Source organism: Capsicum annuum, chromosome 1 (assembly GCF_002878395.1).
Source record: "Capsicum annuum cultivar UCD-10X-F1 chromosome 1, UCD10Xv1.1, whole genome shotgun sequence".
Classification (NCBI taxonomy): domain Eukaryota; kingdom Viridiplantae; phylum Streptophyta; class Magnoliopsida; order Solanales; family Solanaceae; genus Capsicum; species Capsicum annuum.
This window is the reverse complement of record NC_061111.1, coordinates 38,455,058-38,473,730: the sequence shown is the minus strand read 5'-3', so window position 1 is coordinate 38,473,730 and position 18,673 is coordinate 38,455,058. Positions and strand designations below refer to the sequence as shown.

At 34.8% G+C, this 18,673-nt stretch overlaps 1 protein-coding gene across 1 annotated transcript; it reads left to right on the top strand.

Annotated features, from left to right (window-relative positions):
• The first annotated feature begins 5,337 nt into the window (after nucleotides 1-5,337).
• Nucleotides 5,338-17,902, top strand: LOC107871794 (inner centromere protein). The gene is made up of 14 exons (XM_016718682.2): nucleotides 5,338-5,939; nucleotides 7,521-7,648; nucleotides 7,756-7,941; nucleotides 9,456-9,524; nucleotides 9,613-9,669; nucleotides 11,610-11,663; nucleotides 11,732-11,794; nucleotides 11,900-11,962; nucleotides 13,332-13,496; nucleotides 13,669-13,824; nucleotides 15,161-15,241; nucleotides 15,341-15,402; nucleotides 15,530-15,656; nucleotides 17,533-17,902. Exons 1-13 carry the CDS (start codon nucleotides 5,768-5,770, stop codon nucleotides 15,609-15,611), a joined length of 1,338 nt encoding a protein of 445 aa, XP_016574168.1. The 5' UTR covers nucleotides 5,338-5,767; the 3' UTR covers nucleotides 15,612-15,656; nucleotides 17,533-17,902.
• Nucleotides 17,903-18,673: the final 771 nt, after the last annotated feature.

The following is an 18,673-nucleotide window of genomic DNA, read 5'->3' as shown; positions in this document are numbered from 1 at the left end:
TAGTGTTGGTTTTTTTCTCACCAACACTAAAGTGTCTAGATCTAAAGGTTTGAGCTTATGTTGTTGACCTTGTTGATGTAAATTGGAAGTCGGTCGTATGTTGATATTGTTGATCTTGGTCATATGTTGCAATTGGTGTGGACTTGGAGGTGAATGTTGGTGGTGTTCTTGATAAATTGTTGTTGAGATCTTGTTGTTTTTCACATTTTGACATCTCTAATCAATATAAAGTGTAACATAGATCCAAAAAAGGTGTAAGATAAAGTTGAAAAATTGTTGGTGAAGAGATTTGAACACATCACTTCAAAGACTTGTCAACTACTTTTTCATATTTCAAGGACCTTGTTTTGTGGGAATAGTAAAGTTAAGTCTCACTTTTTGAGTTAGAATTTGAAAAAGTTTCTAAGACTTGAATTTTTCCACCAAAAGACAAACTCATCCATACAAAAGTTTCAAATTGGTGATTTAAAAAAACATTGTGTGGGACCGCGACCAATTACGTGGCCGCCACATCATCACGTTTTACTGCTCATGCAACATAAGTAAGCTCTAATTTTTTGATTTCTTAGTTTCTAATATTTGTTTCTTAATTGCATTTTGTTGATTTTATTGCTAATTAACAAACTAGTAATTGTCTATTAGGTTGTAAATTAGTTTTGGGTCCGTTTATTCGTGTCTATGTTTCTTTGTGTGCTTTTATCTTTTCGAAAACTCGTTGTAGACTTTTTATTAAAGTACGTACAAATTTATTTTGGGTCATTGCAAACAAAAATCCATTCCGACCTTGAGCCGCAAATGGGACCAAGTAACTTCATTGGAGTAAAAATGGTGTACCAACACTTGTGAAACCAATTGAGTGGTACTTGAAAAAGTGTGAGCTTGAAAGTTAGTGAGGGTAATTTTTGCTAACCTTAGCTTGTTATTGTTTGTGTTTTTTTTAGCATTTCTTATTAGGTACGATGGCTTTGAGTGAAGGTAGTCCAAGAGCCTCGAGAGAGGTATCCATGGATGCTTTTTTAGCGGCCATAATGAGCGTGAAACATGATCTTAGTGGTTGAATGGAGAGGATGGAAGGAAGGATGGACAGGATGGAGGGTTCTTTTTCAAGGAGAATGGATACATTGAAAGTTCGTTTAGATTCCAACCATTCAAGTCCGAAACACTACCACACCTCGACTAGTGGACATGCTACCACCCCGAATACATTTCCCCAATTGCTCAATCCACCAAGACCAACCCATGAACCCTTCCACCAAGTCCCTACTTATCTAAAAAACTGAAGTCAAGTTTATCAAGAAGCTTCCCAAATCCGATACCCCCTTGATATGCCTAGAGCACCACTAAACCAAAACTAACCAATCCAAATTAATGATGTGGAATGTGAGGGCCTTTATGGAGGTGAGGGGGTTAGATAAAGGAACTCTCTTTATGGAATTTGTGCGCAATAGAAGAAGAGCTTATGGTAGGGGACATAGAGGCCGAGGGGGAAGAGTTGGACCGGCTCCACATGGTAGGGGAAATTTGTGACACCGACCTCATGTTCAAGAAGGTCTAGTGGACTAAGGAGGCAATATGGGTAGAGACACGGGCCTAAATTCTATTAAGATCGCTCTTTCTTCTTTCAAAGGAACTAGTGATCCATCTCTCTATCTTGATTGGGAGTTACAATGTAATCGGATTTAACAAATCAACGAGTTAACTTCCCAAAAGAAAGTCACACATATCATTGCTTAATTTGAAGGTTATGCATCTACTTGGTGGGAGACAAAGTGGTTGCAATGGGCAAGGAATGATAATCTTGACCTTCTGGATTGGAATGAATTAAAAGCTCTTATAAGGGAGAGATATGTCACGGAAGGGTACAAACAAGAGCAACTAACAAAGCTCTACAACTTAAGTCAAGGATATAAAATTGTGGAGGAGTATTATGATGAGTTTCAAAACTTGATCCTACGTCTTGACATAGTTGAACCTCCAAATCATTGCCTATCTCAGTTCAAGGGTGGCTTGTGCTATGAAGTTGTTTCTCAATTAGTTGTCCACATGTTTAACCAAATTGAGGACCTTGTAGAAGCAGCCATTGAAGTTGAAAGGAACAATCATGCTAAGAAGACCTTCGGGTGGGACAAGTCCTACAAGCCTTTAGAGAAGCCATTTGATAAAACAATCCAAAGGTATCCACAGCTTGAAGGTACTAATTCTTCCACTTCTAATCCTAAGGGTATCATTTGTTTTAAATGTCAAGGTTGGGGTCACAAAGCTAGCGAGTGCCCAAACCGAAGGAATATTGTAATAGTGGAGGGTGATCCTTATTTTGTTGGGGATAAAGTGACCAAAAATGATGTAAGTGAAGGAACCCCTCAAGAGGATGATGGTGGACCCGAGAGGGTGGTGGAAGAAGGAAAAGTTAATGTGCATTGCGGATTGACGAGGAGAATACCCCATGATGATGCTTGGCCCGAAGAAGGTGAGGTCTTGATTCCACTTTAACCTCTTGATGATGAAGAACCCGAGAGTACACTATGGTCTTTGCTCCAAGGAAGTACACTTTTCTTTTTGTCTTGTCTCTTGTCACACTTAAATGGATAGACAAGTATTTATTTTGGTGCTTAGAAGGGTATCTTATTCCTTAAGTTCCCACGGCATTTGTAGAATGTACACTGCTGGTTTGATATTTTTTTTGTTGATTATGCTAACTTTAACCCTCATGTCATGAGGAATATATGTTCTTTTGTCTTCTTTATTATTTTGAAGGTTCGGATTCGAGGTTGAATCCTTTTTCAAGAAGGGGGGATGATACGAGTACGATCGTGATTGTGGATCAATACGTAAAGAACTCGTTCTCGGGTGACTGGCCAACTAATGGAACAAACTTTAGAGTGTTGGCTCATTAAGGGCATTTTAGTTATTTTGTAATAAGTTGTAACCTAGGCTATAAATAGAACATATTAGGTCATTTTCTCATAACTTAGATGATATTTTGAGAGCTCTTTGAGAGTGCTCATACAACTGTGGATATCACTTGTGACAAATGTGGAATCACTTGTGTTGGTTGCTTGGGGATTCCGTTCCCTTGAGGTCACAGTAAGAACTTGATGTTATTTGTATGAATTCTTGGGTCTTAGTGTTCAATATACACTTTGGTTCATAGTGTTTGTGCATTATGTGTCAAGTTATCTATCATTCAATCTTATTATTGTTGTTGTGTTCATTCTCGATTTTGGGTGTCTAAACCCGAGACCTTGTTGTGTCATTTTTGTTCTTGTTATTGTGTTGTAATCTTAGTTTGTGGCTCACTGATTATAGGTGTTGAACACCTTAGAATCTTGTTGTTATCGTGCTTGTATTGTTATTGTGTAGTGAATCCGAGAGGGTTCACAAAAGGGTTCCTCGGTTCTTCAAATCATGGACTATTTTGGTGTGTGTTAGTCTCTTCCTTGTCAATCTTGTATTATTTGTCTACCATTTAAATTAGCTTATAATATAAATAAAGGGCAATTTGATCTTTCCTTACTTCTTTTAACTCTTAATATAAATGGTTAGCTATTAGGGTGAACCACTAGTTTATGAAGATTGAATATTTGTGCCTCCCTTAAAAGCTTGGGAACCCTTTGTTTATTTTCAACACTCGTCCTAGGATTTGCAAGTAAGTTTACTACCTTCTTGAGGATTCTAATAGATTAGGTGCTTTTAGTTCCCAATTCAGGAGTGTTATGGTTAGTTACACTATTACTTCCTTTAATTGTTTGAATCTAATTGTGTATATCTTTCTTTAATTTTTATTATTAATTTCTATCTTGCTTCTATCTTCTTGTTTCACATCAACCTGGTGGCATGGAAGGACTCTTTCGAAACCATTTGGGAAAATAAGTTATGGGTTTTTATGGAGAAAATTTCACATGCAAAGCCTGTCTTAGATGAACTATTCGCTCTTAGAAGAGGACTGGTACTTTCTAAGGATCAAATCATTCCACCTCCTGTTATTAATACCGACTCTCTTGACGTAATTTATTTACTTAAGAATGACAATACGATATACACTAACATCACTACTGGGTACAAGTCTTTAATGTTACAATGGGGAATTACTGTTGACACATGTGCTCAAAGAGCAGAACAAGGTAACTGATGCCTTGGCAAAGGAAGAAGCACAACAACAACACCAGGAAACCCTAATGTTTTGTTAGTTCCCCCAACTTTTGTGGAAAGCATTCTAGAAACATATGCTAGGGAAATCATTTTGTTAGAAAAATTACCATTCCAGACAATATTTAGTTCAAACTATACTTTATTTGATACCTCAACGCCTCCAGTCCATGGACAGGGCTTAGGGGAGAACTATGTTTAAGTCTTAAGTTAATATATCTTGTTTTACTAAAAAAAATATCCCATTTTTGTAAATCATCCAGAGTAAGTCCTTATTTGTTTGAACTTATTGGAGTTCTGAATAGGTCTTAATCATAATCAAATCTTAATTTCATCAAGAGGTATTCTTGTGTTGGATAATACTCACCCCCATTATATCCACAATCACCAAGCACCACCACCAACCATCTCTGTCACCAGTAATATTGTCAATTGCCACCTACCTCCACCATTTACAACCAACCGCTACTATCAACTGCTACCACATCTACCACTTCTATTATTCTAATTATCTTCACCACCGTTGCCATCACTATCAATCACTACCAAACAATCTCTACTATCAACCAACTCATCTATCACAACTAGCACCATTGCTAACTACCACTACTACATCATCAACCTTCACTCATTCTTCGGCCACTAACACCATAATTATCACTGGTGTGTTACCACCTCTACCACCACTATCAACCATTACCTTCGCTATAGTCTATCTCTACTGACAACCATCTTCACTATTACAGCTAGCAACGTCTCCAACTACTACAGATACATTGTTTCCACCATGCAAATATTTTTCTGTCACCACGATCAATACCTCCAACTACTAACATCAACCAACTTCACATCACAACCGTCACCATTCTGACAGTCACTACAATACCAACAATCTCTACCATCACAACTATCAACACCAACATTTCTAGTTACTAACATCAATCAATACCACCACCACCACCATTACAAACCATCTTCACTATTACTAACAAACATAAATATTTCTTTTTTTTTTTAAATCAAATAATAATTTAAACTGTTTTAAATTAAATATTTTTTAATATGTACTTATTTTTTTATTTGAATTATATTTTTATTATATTTATAAATAAATAAATATTAATATATACATTCAAATTCTAGCTTCTCAATCTTTATAAAAACAAAAACAACCTAATACATACAAGAAGTGGTACATTATTCTCCCTCCCTCTATATATTTTTTTAAAAAATAATCATGACGTTTGACTAAAACAAATAGAAGAATAACCTCCAGACGACACCCTTGACCATTGAGTGTAGTATGTCATTCTTTCATCAAATGAGTAGCTAAAAAAATCAGTGAAAGCCAAGTGTGACATTGTTTATCAAGATTCAATAAGGGGTCTTTGAGATTCCACCGTAACCAGACACGTACATTCAACAAAACAACGCCAACTACCCACATAAAGCCGCAGCGTACCCCGCACCCCCACTAAGAACCAACCCCCTTTTTGATTAATTTTGCATTTAAGTTAACATCTTCTTCTTGGAAATTCCGAAAACAAAAAGCCCAAGAAAACCCCATCAACATATTATTACCAGAGCCTTGGTTTTTCATCAGGCTTTGGGGAATTCAGACATGGAGTTTTCGTGGAAGTTGTTCTTCATATCCTTTGTTTTTCTTGCTGTGGTTGTTCCTAAAGTCAAAGCGGATTCTGGGTCATCGTTAGATGATGAAGTTGAAGTGGTCAAATCGGATGTTCCCAGTTTTCAAGAATTGGAACATCTTAAGTCCAAGATCCAATCTTTAGGTTTGTTTTGTTTTCTCCTTTCCTTTCAGTTTGTTTGGCCTGTTTTGGCTTTACTCCAAGTTTAAGAAAGTTCTCTTCGGTTTGTTTGGCCTATTTTGACTTGGTATGGAGTCGAAGAAAGTTCTCAATTTGTATAACCTCTTTTGACTCAGAAGTCAAAGAATGATTGACACGAAGTTTAAGAAAGTATAAGAAAGACTTTTGAATCTTGTATTCTTAAATTAAATTAAAAATATGTGGAAGGTACTATAATGCCTTTTAGTGTTGTGTTATTAAACACGCTGTGTAAAGTTCAAATTAAAGAGTTGCTAATAACGGAAGGGTCGTTCTTTTCGAAACAGACTAAAAAGGAAAGTAGGCCAAACACATTAGAACTGAAGGAGTAATCGGTACTCTGAAGTTTGCATGTTTTGATTCTTGGGGAAGTATATTTTTTTTTTTTTTTTTAAATTTAAGTATTGGTTATGTGGTTGGAAGTGTAGATGTTTACCTTAAAGGAATTGTTTGGAGGTTAATTTGAGGGTGGACTTACTTACAGGTGTTTTTTTGAAAATTTGTTAGTAATGAGCTGGAATTATGATGAAAGTAGGGATCTTCAGTAAGACTAGCAACAATAACATACCCAGGGTAATCCGACAAGTGGGGTCAGGGAGGATAGAGTGTATGATAGAGCGTACAGAAGTGTATGCAGGCCTTACCCCTAACTTGAGAGGTAGAAAGGATGTATAATGTTCAAAACGGAGAGTAGAAATGAACCATTGCTTTTTCCTTCTTAATTGTATTGTGTATAACGTTCACAATGAATTACTTTTACCAATTAAAAGAACTTGTGAAATGAACTTTCAATATTTCAAGTTGAAGTCCAAATTCTTTTGAGAACTTGTGAAGCAAACTTCAAATTTCAAATGAAGTAACACTATTTTCAATTGAATTTGCTAAAGAAACACACGCCTTAGTTTTTCTATAGGAAGCTACAGACTCCAATTTGGTTGTTTTCTCCTAACTCCAAGATTTATGTTTGGTTCAGTCTCAGTAGAAGTGCTTCAATCCGAAGATGAACATAGTGAGTTGATAACTTTTAACATTTGAAGCACGCCGTGTATGTTATTGGGTCTATGAAAAAGGTCTCTTGTTGGTCTGCTTTTGAATAAATATCCACAGATAGGGAGATACAGTTTCAGAAACTGCCCAATTTTGGAGATAATCTTCAATTACACCTCTCTTTTGGGAACTGTTCATATCAGAGATCATATGCAAAGCAGCACACCTAATTTGGAATAAAGAGTTGCAACTAAGAATAACTTTCACATCCTTATAAAATATTTGAGACAAGATATAAATTTGGGAGGTGCCTATTCTGCAGTTGTCATACTTTGTAGTTTGCTATTGTCATTGGCGTTGATTAATGAGTTTTTTAAATTTCACATAGTTTTCCTTGTGTCGAGAGGTAATTCTGCTCCAGTGTGTTTTGGATTGGTGCTTGGGATGTAGGGTGCTCCCATTTGTTTTGTTTAAATTTTTGGATACCAAACATTAGTTATTAACCGTATCCCTTTCCTTCTAATGGGTTTTTTTTGTTAGAATCAAACGTTGAGGAGACTGTGCGAGCTCTTAAAGGAAAGGATGAGTTGATTTCTGACAAAGAGAACATAATAAAAGAAAAGTCAGAGAAGATTAAGTCATTGTCAACTGAGTTGGCCTCTCTACGGGTGAGTCTCTCATAAGTTGGCTTTTGTATGCTATTTTTAGTTTCATGAAAATGTTTTAGCGGTGTTGATGTAAGTCGTAGCCTCTTCGGTCGTATTGTTTTGTCTAGAAAAAGGGAACACTGGATTCTGAGGAGCAAGTTGGGAAGGCCCGTGCACAAGTTGATCAGCTTGAAAAGCAGGTTGAGAGATTAAAAGATGAAATTGAAACGAAGAATAAGGAGAGAAGAGACTTCGAAGCACATAAAGTTGAAACCGAGAAAAGAGTATCTGAGTTAAACTTGAAGGTTGACAAGGTGAGCGTTTGATCTGCTTTACTTTTTTTTATAAAATAATCAGTAGTTCATTTGCTTTTTTTTCTCTTTTCTATGTAAGTGTGTTATCTATGTCTTACGTAATCACTACATTAGTTAATCTTGCACATGAAATTTCACTATAAATGATTCAACAACAAAGGATAAATGAAATTTCATGTATTGCACTTTTAGATAGGATGTCTTTTACGCATTAAAGCAATGAAAGGGGAAAAAGGAAACTCTTATTAACTGGTGAGCGGCATTTGTTTTTCATTTTCTTAAACTTTTGATATCTGAGGATTACATTTTCTGATTATGAAGATATTGCGATCACATTCTTTTGCTTGTCCTTGTGATTGAGAGTTTGGAGCTGAGTAACTTAACAGAAGTATTTAAAGGCAGTTGGATATACATTATTCTGTTTCTTGCTCACAGATATTTCCCTGCGTACCATGCTAGAGTTAATATGATAGCTATCCAATTTGTTCAACCACTGCAACAAACAGAAGCACTAAAAATAAACAACTTCCAAATGCTGTTCCCACTGGATTTTTCTTATCAATTTATTCTGATTGTGAATCTCATAAGAAATAAGGACATATGGTTTAAAAAGTTAGCTGAAACGTAGAAAGGTGGCGGCGGCTGCAGAGCTCTGACTTTCATGAAAATATTCTTGAAGTTAGGTAGAATCTAAATCTTTTAGCAAGGAATGTGGGCGTCTTGTAAAAATATAGGTAATTAAAGAGTCAACATCATGATAAGTAGAAGTAAGTAAGCCTAACGTAGCATAGGATTAGAATAAGTTCCTCAGCAAGAACCTTCATGTACTCATTTTTAGAGCAGAACAAAGATGCTGCGGTTGCATTGCTGTAATTAATTTAGTCCAGATGTTTTTTAGAGTCTATTAAGTAGAATGTTGACTTCCTCGTGAGAACTGTGAATTACAGTGGAGGTAGGAAGTGTTATAATTTTGACAAAAGAATCTCAAGAGAGAAGTCAAATCAGCCAGATGGTCCTACAAATGGAGAGCAGAATGTTAGGAAAAGAAGAAAAATGATGGCATCGAATGACTGGAATTTTGAAAGACTTACAAATTGTTGTATTTATTTTTATTTGTCCTTTAAATGGCAGCCTCAGTTGTTTGCAATTACAATTCTTTATTTTGAGTCTCAAGTGTGTGGCAACGTGTTTGATGGGAACCAAATCTTGTCCTCTTGTATCTTGAGATGATGTTATGTGAGAATTCTACACAGGAGTAAGCGTGATGACTGTTTTCTTGAAGATACTGTGAAGCTCATGTGAAAATGGAGTATTTTTGGAATTTAAGTTGGCCTGTTTTCAGATATGCAGTTGATTTCATTCTGCTACTAAACAAACTTTAAATTCCCAGGACCTTGTGTATGTGTAGAAAGATCTTTTAGCTCATACTGCTGCTGGTCCTATAGTTTTGGTAGCTATGTGTAGTATTTCAACTAACCTTATGAATTTATTTTGTTTCTATTTGGTTTATGCAGCTCCAAAAGACAATTGACGAACAGAAGGAGAAACTGAAAAAGACTGAACGAGCTCTTAAACTTGCTGAGGTGCTCTTGATATTAGAGGACAGCTCAAAAGTTCTGAAGCTTGTGTTGTGAACAACAATTACTAAAGTCTCCCAATTTTGCTTTTCAGGAGGAAATGATTAGAGCAAGGTCTGAAGTCACTTCGAAGATGAAGGAGCTCATGGAGGTAAATGTTCCAGCTCCCTATATCTTATCATGTTAATTCAGGATTATGATTACTTTCGGTAGGACATTCCATATCAATTTTGCAGCTAGCAGCGTAATGTTGTGATTCATATTAGTGTTTCTATCTACCATTGTATCTTGGAGCCATTGGGCTTCCATCATATCGTGTTAAGAGTTTGATATACCGCTTTTTTGGGTTAGCTAGTTGTATCAGTTTATGTCTGAACTGGGGTTGTCAGTAATTTTATGGACAAATGGATGGTGGGTCAGTCTCTCTACCTCACCTCTGTGGTAGTGGTATGGACTGTGTACACCTTACCCTCCCTGGGCCTCCCACTTTGTGGGAATATACTGGGTATGATGTTGTTGCTGGATGGTGGGTCATTCTGGTACTAAGGGTAGTGTGATAGTGGTATTGTTGGTCTTTAGCCTGCGGAATTGTTGCTGGAGTTATTTTATTATTGATGGCTATAGGGGAAAAGAAATATGATGATAGATTTGGTCTAAACCATTTGTATTATAGAGGATGATGGTTGTCATGTAAGTGGGTGATATTGGCTGAAGTAAAGAATAATGGAAGGATGATAAAAATCATAATGACTTCAGGAAATAGGTTGTGGAGGAAGATATTCACAAGGAAAATTGTGGGTTGTTTTGGTGTTTGCAGGAATGTGGCTGCTGCAAATCGGGGTGGGCATTCGGTTTGTTTGGTTTGATTGTTTAATATCGGTTCAGTTTTTCGGTTTTTGGATTGACGAAAATGACAACCATAACTAAACCAAAATAAATTCGATTTTGGTTCGGTTATTTCGTTTTTTCTGTTGTGATGATTAAAGTAGTGAGTCTTTCTTTGTCATGATTGAAAATTTAAAATTGACGATTTTTTTAGAAAAATAATTTTTTCATTCTCAAATATAAATAACTCAACATGCAATAAATGAAATGAAATAACCATAAGTTTAACATAATACATAACTGTTATATATATATAATATCTATAATTTCGGTTTTTCGGTTTAATCGAATCTTTTTTTTGAAAAAACAAAAACCAAACCGTTTAACAGAATTTCTAAAATTTGATACCGAAACTGATCCGAAAAACCAAAAAATCGAAACAAAATTGAATTTCGGTTTGATTTTTCGATTTTTTCGATTTGAACCAAAATATGCTCAGCCCTAGCTGCAAATGGGTGGGTGGTGTTTTGTTTGGTGGTTGGCTATTTGCTACTTGTTCATGAAATGTACTTGATCCAAAAAAAAGAGAAATTCAGGGGAGAGGAAATGTAATCGGTATCCTGCATATATTTATCGACTGCATCTCCAAATTTCTGTAACTTGACCGCCCTTTATTTTAGGTGAGATAATCAAGTACAATCTTCTTTTATTTAAATCATTGATAGCTGGCAGAAATGTTTTTGGATTCTGTTGATTTATGGTTGACGTGCAACAAAAGTTGAAGTTTCTTGTATAGAATTGTATTATTAGTCATAAAGATCCCATACAAAGTAAAAAGTGGGATTGGTATTCACATATCGCCAACATGAGGAGAAAAGGGTGGTTTTGTAGTTTCCCTTCTGTTTTTCCCTCTTGCTCGGTTTATGGAGTTATGATGTGTGGAAGTTGTCTCTGGTTTGTGATGATGTATGTTGATATATTAGTGAACATTTTTTGATGAGAATCTGATTCATGTGGAGCCAGGTTATGCTTCACACACCATGCATAGCCTAGCAATAACTGGAAAAGGGATCAAAGTCATATTCTGCATCAATCATTTACTGTGTTGCCTTTAAGTCCAGCAATTTGCTGGCTTAGTTAAAAGAATAACAAAGAGTTGGAAAACCAAGAAATTTTGAAGGCGTGCTCAAAATTGATGCTTTGCAATATAGATGATGACCATTATATAAGTATTAACTTGTCTCTTTCCTTTTGCTAAAAATCCAGGTGCATGGGGCATGGCTTCCACGTTGGCTTGAAGTTCGTATGACTCACTACAAGGTATTTTGAGCAAAGATTATTACCAACCTTCTTGTAAATGGATTGCTGACTACCCTGTGAATTTTCAGTCTCTCTTGGAGAAGCATTGGCAGGAGCATGGAAAACCTGCTATGGACATAATGATACAGAAGGTACACGTCTTGTTTTGGTGGATTCTGTTAAACTATTGATTATTGAATGAATGTCTGTTTCGGTTACTATTCTATCCTGTTTACCCTTTTTCATTTGCTTCTTAGGCAGTTGAGAAGAAGGCCCAAGCTGAGGTATGGGCAGCACCACATATAGGGACGGTCAAAACAGTAAGTCAGCTTTGCATCATTCAACATTTGAATCTCTTGTTGCCATATTAAATTATATTAATCTGATGGTGGAAGTTGTGGAAGTCAGAAATGGGATGATGTCAAATACTTTGGAATGTCCCAAAATGGAAAAGATTGTCATATAAATTAAAAAAGATGGGAGTAGTTACTTCTTTTTGGGTTTACAACTTCTTCTTTCTCTGTTTCTCATCATTTTGTGTTATGCATTTAATATAAAGAGAAGTCACTACATTATGTGGGTACATATGATTAATTGACTGGTTGATGCCTAAACCTCTTTTCAAGGTTCATGGGCGGCTCAAACTCGTTAGTGGGCCTAAAGCCAAAAATGAATTGGAGGCCTTAACATTTTGAAAAACAATTAATATTTTTTATATTTAAAGTTTATTCTTTAAGAGGCAAAGTTAATGTATTTCTTACACAAGTATTTTGAGATGCAAAGTTTTTTTATATGATTTTTTTTTATATTTTTTTTATAAATAGTACTCCTTCCATATTAATTTGTATGTTTAGTCTTTATTTGACACGTAGTTTAAGAAAGTAAAGAAATCTTCGAATCTTGTATTTTAAATTTAAAATATATAGAATATATCAATATATTCTTTATTGTGAAAAAATAAAAATAAAAATTGAATTTTTTTTTTTGAAATGGACTAAAAAAAAGGATATACAATATTTCTTTTAAAAAGAATCATATAATAAATTTATTACTACTAAAAAAAGATGAGGCCCCTCAAATTGGAGGCCTTAGGCAGTTGCCTTATTTTCCAAGGCATAGAGCCGCCCCTGTCAAGGTTCAACAAATATGAATTTAGATAGAATTAGATTTATCTGGAAGTTCCTGTTGTTGCAGAATTAATGAAGAAGTAACGCAATATTGTTTCTTATTGTGAATTCTGATCTCAGCGTGCTGAGATAGTGGACAGAAAACCTTAATGGGTGTACATATAACCAGTATGTTATTACCTTAAAATCGTTCTGTTCATGGAGATACTTGAACAATAAAAATAAACTAATTTGAGATTTCCTGTTAACAAAGCTATAATGGTACCTTGCTAGGTAAAATGGTAAGAGTATCTTTATTTCTTCCCATGAGTTGAGCTCTTATCTGGTACATGACATAAAAAAATCACCTGATATCTGGAGGAGGAAAATCAAAAGTAAGTGGGACAAGCTAAAGAGTGGGGAGAAGATGACTTCCAGAATTGGAAAGACTATTAGTTTTTCAGGTGTAGATATAGTTATCTACTTCAAACATTCATTTACTCCTTAAAGCTAGTTTTTATGTTATATTTGAGATCAAGATATGGGATCTTAATAATTTTCTCGTCTGATCTACTCTCTGTAGAAATGGATGCCAGCTGTGAAGGAGCAGTGGGTGGTAATGACCACTAACCTCAAGCCACATGTGGAATTGGTGAAGACCAAAGGATTTGAGATTTATGAGACATGTAAAGGCGCCGTAACTCCACATATTGTCAAGGTTCAGGAACTAGCAGAACCTCACGTTCAGGTAAACATCCATTATCTGTTCATTTAAATGAGTAATAATTCCTGATATATCAAGAATAAGTACAATAAAAAATATAGTTTCCTGTTGTATGCATCAAATGTATATCTTCTATGGTTCTACCTATTTTTACGGTTTATTTGTGTGTGATGTGATGAAAGCATAACTTTTACAGGAACTTAAGAAATTGAGCAAGCCATACATTGATCAGGTTGCCGCTGCTACAAAACCCCATATTGAAAAAGTTCGTATTGCTGTAAAGCCATGTACAGATGTGGCAGTTCATCATTATGGAAAATTCCTTGAGTCTGCAACAGTTTACCATCATCAGGTGTGTGAAAATAAATTGATATCATTGTCCCTGAAATATTCAGATCTCACAGAGGTTTACTTGTGATTGAGATATGCAAGTCAGTTTCTTTCTTAGCTTTTCCAGTATTTTTACTACTGCATCAGTTTCTCATGTATTCAGGTTTCGATAATCCCGTAGAGGAGACCGAATGACTAGTTGATATCATAGGTTCTTCTGAAGCAGCAGTCCTAAGCAAGGTTGAGTTTTGTAATTATAGATAACAGTATAACACTGTCATGGTGCAGATCTAATATATACACATACATGTTACCAGTTTTTTCTTTTAGAAAGATAATCCCTTAGACCAAAAAAAATCCTGTACTCTTTAGTAATATTTTCCGTCTGTCTTCTTGCTGCCTTTCTATTCTTTTCCGGGAGAGATTCGTCTTTTTAGAATGATTTTGCTCAAGGTACTAAATTAGCCTAATTGACTTGGCGAAATGTCTTGCGGATCAATTGATGAAGAGTGCTGAGCTTCCAGCGTGTGTTCCCAACAATTTCCAGTTTCCAGCATTTGTGGTTTAGCGCTGTTACTAGGGAGTATCTGGTTGAGCTCTGCATTAAAAAATAGATCCTTCCCTTGGTATTGCCAAATGAAAGGGACAAACAGATCTTTATGCAATTAGACGCAAGGGATAAAGGTTCAGTGAGGACGAATTAGTCTATATTGTTCATCATGTCTTAATTCATTGACGGGAGGAAATAATGGTCATTTTTCTTCTGCTGGTTGGTTGGTTGGATTTGTCTTTTCTGCTGGTTGTGTTGGATTTGTCTTCTCATTACCTTCATAAGATGATAAAGAAGAACGGAAATGTGATATGGTTGTCTTAGAAGAGTAGCTTTTGAACTCTTGTCTGAAGAGGTAACTAAGTTATATTATGGTTGGGAAGAGTTGACAATGATATATTTCTCTCTCTGAGAGTCTTATGACCACGCTTCGTCGGAATTTTTTTTTCGAGTATATAGGTTAAATATAGATATTTATGGTTATATACATGTTGCACACCCTTGACAAGCTAGAGAAGCATAGTCCAGTGGTCAAGAGTGTGCATTTCCGCATCAACAACCCGGGTTCGAACCTTGGCAGGGACAGCAGTGCTTTATTTTCTTTTTTTTAAAACAGTTCTTTGCCCAAGGGAAAATATTAACACCCTTAACCAAAAGTCTGGTTCCGCCACTGTCTCTTACTATTTGAATGATCTGGTGGAAAAATCAGTGAAATAGCAAATGCCTTTGCTACTATGCAAATGTTGCTTATTGTATTTAAATTCTCTTGGTCCATTAATTCTAAATCAACGTTTCATGCCATCTGAAGCTGCAAGGTACAGTAGATGAAACACTGAAGAAACACAAGCTTACAAGACCTCTTGCAACGGAGGAGTTTGTCTGGTTTGCTGTATGTATCTGATTGTCATATTCTATGATCTGCCATCCTGTCCTTTTTATTCAATTTGATGACCTCATACTTAGAAATGTTTGTTAATCCTCTGTATAGGCTTCAGCAGTGTTGGCTTTGCCAGTTATAATTCTGTTCAAACTTTTGTCTGGCATTTTCAGGTTAGCACAGTTTACTCGGCCCCCGTATTTGAATTTTTTACAGTGATATGCATTCTATGGTGAGGTGTCTGCAGTTCTACTTAATTCTATAAGGCTCAGAATTGTGTGTATTTTATTTTTGTGACAGTACAAAGGCGAAGAAACCTACTCGACATAGTACTTCACACCATTCACGTCGCAAGTCCAAGAGGGCGCACACAGACAAGTAGGCAAGGTAGTACAATGGGTTCATCAGAGATCAAAGTGTTTTGCAGGTATCACGTTTAGTTATTTGCCTACTTTTGTTTACCTTTGCTAGATTAGATTATGGATGCATTGATGTCTTCAGCTGAATTAATGTGTTGCCTTATGACTAGGTGGATCAGATTCAGTGTTAGCTTTTCAGATTAAGGGTTAATGGTATTAGTACCATGTGTTTAAATTAGATTTGCCTCTCTAAGAAATGTTCTTTAGTTTCGTGGCGTATGCACAATTGCTTATTGTTCTTTGTGTGCTGCTATAAGGTGTCTCTTGCAAAAGCAATACTCCATTTAGGACTCGTTTGGTAGAGTGTCTAAGATAATACTGAATATGTTAGTATTAGTAATACTGGGATTAGTTGTGCAGGGATTAGTAATACTGGGATTATTTTTTATGCAGTGTTTGGTTTGATGCATTGAAAGTAATATGTATTGTTATATTTTAAAAAGAATATTGTTTGTTTACAAAAATACCCTCGACATATTATAACTTTGTGTATTTTTTTTGCAAAAGTTTATTATTCTTTTTTTAGAATAAAAAAAGTTAACAATATAACTAATTATTTACTTTAGAATTTTAAGATTTAATCATTCACTTACAAAAATTATTTTTTATTTTATCTTTTCTTTGTTTGTTCATTATTTGCTTGTTGTTTCCACTTTGTGTTATTTTTAAGTTGGGGGAGATACGTATAACTTTTGGATGAGACAATGAAATCATTGTTAAAATAAAATTGTATTCTATAGTGTGTTAAAACTAAGTAGAAAAATTATTTTAATTTATGAATATCCTATTTACAAAATTAAAGTTTGTATGCAATTTGTTTTCGGATTTTGACCAATAAATTTTTTTTTGAGTTAATGGAGTAGTTTTTTATAACTAAAATTATTTGGAGGGATATTATTATTTTGATAAATTAAAAAGAAGAAACTCATATTGAATAAATTGAAAAAGATTTAGAAAAAAATTAAAAAAAAATTGTGGGCATTTTTGTAAATAATAATAAAATTTGTAAACTAATTTATTTGAATAAATTTATTAGTAAAAATATAAAAAATAAAATTTAAAAAATAAAAAAATGTTTAAAAGAATTTGAGGATAGTCTTGTCTTTACACATGTTAATCCCATGGTATTAAAACCCATGTATTACTAATACCACCATATGTGATGTATTAGTAATACACCCTACATGGTATTAGTAATACATTGGTCCAAAATCCTACCAAACATAGTATTAATTAATACCACACTTAATACATGGATTATTTCTCCTAATACGGCCTACCAAACAACCCCTTGATGTATTATTCATGGGTGGAAAACGGGCAATTCTTGATGGCTTGTAACAAAAATTGATGAGACCAGTATTTGGAAAATATGAGTTGTGACTATTCTTGGCCAAAATCCATAGTAGCAAATTTCCCACATGCTTATCCTTGTATCAATTTTACGCTCCAGATGTGCTCCAAATGATTGATACATGATTTCTGGAGATTTTAGTTCCTATGCTTTGGGAGTATACAGTAAAACTAGGCCTCGATAATTTTCCAGTCAACTGAAGTGTGATTTGACTTGTTTCTGTATGTGGCGAAAAATGATATACCTCTTGATATCAAGTAGTCGGCGACTGGCTTGTCAACATGTTGGCATTTCCATTTTCCGTGATTGAAAATATGGAAGATTAGCTATAAGATAGGTAGAGCCATATACTTGCTGCGAGCAAAGAATGAATTCATAGTTCCAAAGAAAATAGTATGGGAGGGTTGAACTATATTTCCATATCGAGGGGGCTGTCTATCATCTTCGTTGACCAGATTTTGCAGTTCTTTCACAACTAGAGTATTCACTACTGTGTGTATGACTTTGGGTTTATTTCATCTTATTTGCAGATGGGTTGCGTCATTGATGCATTGGGCGTTTGAAGTATCAGTCGATCTGCAGATTCTTTTGTTTTCCGACTTCTGCTTAGATTTTCCGTATGTGCATAAAGCATGAATGGGGAGGATGGTGGGTGTGAGAAATTTTACTTTTTACTATTACTGTTTTTTACTATGAATAGTGTTAATGTTGTTTTGTGGTCTTTCCACTAGCTGTAAGGTTACAATATGGTGAAACTTAGTTGTGTATTATTTATCAAAGTTGTTGTATTATCATCTTCACATTCATATTTGATCATAGTTGTAATGACGGGAGAAAGTTTTATGAGTTTTATGTTCGAAAATTAAACAAAGGATAAATATAAACAGTTTTATTATAGTACCTGGGCAAATTTGTTTTTTTCTCCTTACTATTTATCCATCTTGTGTGATCTTTGAATTGGCTCAACAATTTCTTTCGAATTCATGTTTCAAAAATTTTAATGTGAATTGTTGTGCTTTCAAGTTAACAAAAAATAATAGAAGTTTAATTCGTCTATCGAAATATGAAGCTTGACTGCTTGAGAGTAACTCAATAATGAATTATGTTACTGTATCATTATTGATTGAGAATGGGGGATAAATAAACATTTGAACATTCTTCTGAAATTGGATAGACAATTAAAATTTGTATCTTCACTTTTAATTGACGACTATTAATTGATTATGATCCTCATTCTTCAAGAGAAAGAAATAAATAAAGAAGTTTCCTCTATTCTCTCTCTATTTATTTTTGTTGTTCTTTCTCGAGTCTCTAATCTTTCTAATCTTTTAATTAGATACGTATGTCTTGTGATATTAATGAAGCTAACGATGTTGAATGTAGTATAGTTTGATTCATGTTGACACCAATTTGATCACTAACAGGAGATACGTACGTCTTGTGAGACTAATGAAGCTAACGATGTTGAATGTAGTATAGTTTGATTCATGTTGACACCAATTTGATCACTAACAGGTGGCCGGTTCACCAAAGGTAAACTTAATATGATATTCTCACTTGTTGCCCATATTTTAATAATATATTATGCATAGATTTGATTGACAAGTATCATATTTTTATCTATATTTATTAGATAGTTAGATTTATAGATATGTAAAGTTCATATTCCAT